This window comes from Pinus tabuliformis, chromosome 2_2 (genome assembly GCF_031772625.1).
Source record: "Pinus tabuliformis cultivar Carrire ecotype Pingquan chromosome 2_2, CPIR1, whole genome shotgun sequence".
Taxonomy (NCBI): Eukaryota; Viridiplantae; Streptophyta; class Pinopsida; order Pinales; family Pinaceae; genus Pinus; species Pinus tabuliformis.
This window is the reverse complement of record NC_142300.1, coordinates 41,234,128-41,237,507: the sequence shown is the minus strand read 5'-3', so window position 1 is coordinate 41,237,507 and position 3,380 is coordinate 41,234,128. Positions and strand designations below refer to the sequence as shown.

General features: G+C 38.5%; 1 protein-coding gene across 1 annotated transcript; it reads right to left on the bottom strand.

The window, feature by feature from the left end:
• Positions 1-390: 390 nt before the first annotated feature.
• Positions 391-2,614, bottom strand: LOC149191397 (glucose-6-phosphate/phosphate translocator 2, chloroplastic-like). Its single transcript, XM_089404205.1, has 5 exons — positions 1,864-2,614; positions 1,523-1,748; positions 1,170-1,398; positions 806-1,019; positions 391-707 (listed from the first exon to the last, which is right to left on the bottom strand). The coding sequence occupies exons 1-5, from the start codon at positions 2,506-2,508 to the stop codon at positions 696-698; spliced, it is 1,326 nt and encodes a 441-aa protein (XP_089260331.1). The 5' UTR covers positions 2,509-2,614; the 3' UTR covers positions 391-695.
• Positions 2,615-3,380: the final 766 nt, after the last annotated feature.

Genomic DNA, 3,380 nt, shown 5'->3' with positions numbered 1-3,380 from the left:
CTAATATTTCAATGTACATTATTAATTATTTTAACCTGTGTCTTTTATTAAATATAAATTTATTAATTTAGTTTCACTTAAAATTATAATTAAATTGTATTATTATTAATATAAATACATTTTTATAAAATAAATTTACAAATAAGAAAGTATATTTATCATAAAAATAATATTCGGATTTTAAAAAATTGAATAAAAAATAAAATTAACATTATTATTATTATGAAAATAATATTTTTATTTTTATTTTTATTTAAATTTTTATACGTAAATTGATAAAACTTGTAGTATATATTAATGAAACTGAACAGGAAAAAAACACATTATTACTAAAATCATAATAATATTTTCTCAATATTAAAAGTCATTTTCTCCAAAAAAACATCAAAGTTAAGAAAAAAAAAATAATATTATAATTAAGAAAAAATAAAATCCACCATGGAAATTTGGAACATATGTGAGGACAACGCAAGGGGCACATTTGGAACATCTGTGAGGACAACACAAGGGTCACAATGGAGTCGAACATGGAAATGACCTCACAATCAAAGAAATGGCCTCACAGAAACTTGAAGTCCACCGTGGAAATGACCTCATTGGACTTGGACGTCCTTCCATCTCATTTTGAAACCTGTGAGTCCATCGTGGAAATGACCTCATTTCGAAAAAAGCATTGTCTTTTTATATCAACTCCCTCATTGCTTTGCCTGCAAATGGAAATTGAAGTTAATAAGTCTTATGATTGTTTTCCATTTACCAGGATAAAATATGCATGATTAAGAAGAATATATACATAATATGATACCTGTGAATAGAGGAATGTCCCCAAAATGGCCACAGTTGCCCCTACAGCGCTGATGGGGTTGAGTGGTGTGTGAAAGATAATGATGGATGAAACAATCACGGAAACCCTTTTCATTGTGTTGCCTATGCTGAATGTTAATGGCGATATTTCGTTGAGGGACATGTATGAAACTTGGTTGTACAGATGGTAGAACACACTTTGAGCAACAACCCACCTGGTAAAGTCAAGTCAATGGTTGGTTAGAAGAATGATCAAAATATTACGGTGCCAGAGAAACTATCGGCTACATTTCGCATATAATGTAATGTCATGTCATGTGAGGGAAGGGAAGGAAAAAGAAAACATAGAATATAAGTGAGTTTACCATGCAAATTGAGGTCCAATGGTGTGCAGAGCATTGTGCCATCCCGTGGCCCACAGCCTGGGACCCTCCACAGCAAATGCAAAGGGTGTTAAAATAGCCAGCGAGAGCATAGAGAGACATGCATAGTAGTTCATTCCCCCCACTGACTTCCCCTTCCCCTCCATGCCTTTCTTGGAGAATATGTTTCGGAATACAAATGCGAGGTTGGATATCATGGCACCCATAAATCCTGCAATTATGCAAACATTTTCAGTCAATCCTCTTTGCTCAGCTTAATTATGCAGGCCAGAGCGAAACGCTATGAATTAATAAGATTTGTGTGCGAGTTTTGCTGAAACCAATTAACAACTTACCTATAAGGTTGAAATTGAGCTCCGTGGCCGCAGCGAGAGAACAGCCCCCTACGATGGGTAACAGAGACAGGTAGACAGGCAGTGGAAAATGTTGTCCCAGGAGGCACCGTGACACGACTATACTAAACGCTGGTTCTGCGCTCTTGATGACGTGGGTGAAGGAAACAGCAACCTTCGACATGCTCACTGTGGCTGCTACGTGTCCTATGGTGTGCGCAATGGCAACCTGTACCAAACATATATATATTTTTTGTTTGTTATAAATAGCAATTTAGCACCAACCTCCAATGTTAAAAATTCAAGCAATTAATGAGTAGAGAGATGAGGGGGTTACAACTTACAGGGATCAAAGCCTTCCAGAACTGGAGATCAGTTTCCGGAGCCTCCACCACTCTGGTTGCCCAGGTAGCGAGCATGATGGCTGAACCAGCAGCGAGGGATAGGGTGGAGGTTAACCATGGGTATGGGAAGACATTGAGGACTTTCTTGTTGTAGATATTGAAAACCACATTGAGAGCCCACCAAGTAGCAAAGTAAAAGGCAATCTTCAATCTCTGAGCAGAAGATTCGCTTTCATCTTCTTCTTGCTGCAGAAGCAATTGATGTACAATGTTATCTGATCTATTGCCTTCGTACGCCTTAGCTTCAATCATTAATCCGCTGTGCTCTCTGTCTGTCTTGGATGGTGTAAAACCCAGACCCTTAACGGATCTATTGGCTTCGTACGCCTTAGCTTCAATCATTAATCTGCTGTGCTCTCTGTGTGTCTTGGATGGTGTAAGACCCAGACGCTTAACGGAATCGATCTTCAGATGGGCGCAGCAGAAATCAGGTTTTTCCCTGATCCCTTGGGCATGCGAGTCATGTGGACCCTGCAATCTCCACTTTCCTGGGCTCGAAGTTGTTGTTGACAAACTGTACCGAGGAAGGCTAAGGCTGTTTACGCGGTTAGTCAAGGGTTTTGTGACATATGAATTCATATTCATTGAATGTTCGTGCTAAGGAACTAGGTAAATGAATAATCTAACAATTCAATAGAAGTTACAGAAAAGAAGAGCTCAGCTAATCGAAATCGAAATTGAATGCATAAGAGCTCAGCCCTTGTAATGTATATATAGATGATCAGTGGGTCCGGTTGATATTGAAATTGGAAAGGAATAGGAATGGCAGAAAATCACGGGGATTGGAGCGTGGAGTTATGTGGCGGAAGGCGGCAAAAGGGAGAAGGGTCTATGAATGAGACATATTAGAATTGTATGGGATTTTGATTAGGCCATATGACAACAAAATAATGATCGTGTTCAAAGGCGGTAGGTTTTGTTGGAAGATGGACCGTAGAATTATAAGGTGACAACGTTGCTGCAGAAGAAACAATGAAGATAACGTGCACCGTTGAGAGTGTCCATAGCCCACGCGGTTCGACCAGGTTCCACGTGGGTGGACTGTGTATCATTCCCATCGGTCGATTCGGGAGCCGCGCCTTCAAACTTTCCAACACCATTGCATTCCCCTTTCCTTTCCAACTCACAAGATATTTTTACAGCTCCAGCAATGAAAAACCGATGTATATATGCACGTTTATCATATTTTCCCAATTATGTATACATTTCAAATAAAAGATTTCATGCAAAAATACCTGACAGAGGTCAAACCTGTTGCTCACTGCAGCTAACTCTCTTATTAATATAGATTTATCATTCATTAGATATTCAGAGTTGTCTTACGCTGTTGTAGAAAATAAACATTCACCGCCATGATTTCGATGTGATTCCTATTTCTCGTATTGACAGTTATCACCTTCTCTATAGATATTGAGAATGAGTTATAGGATCATTTATGAAATATTTGTGAGTTATTC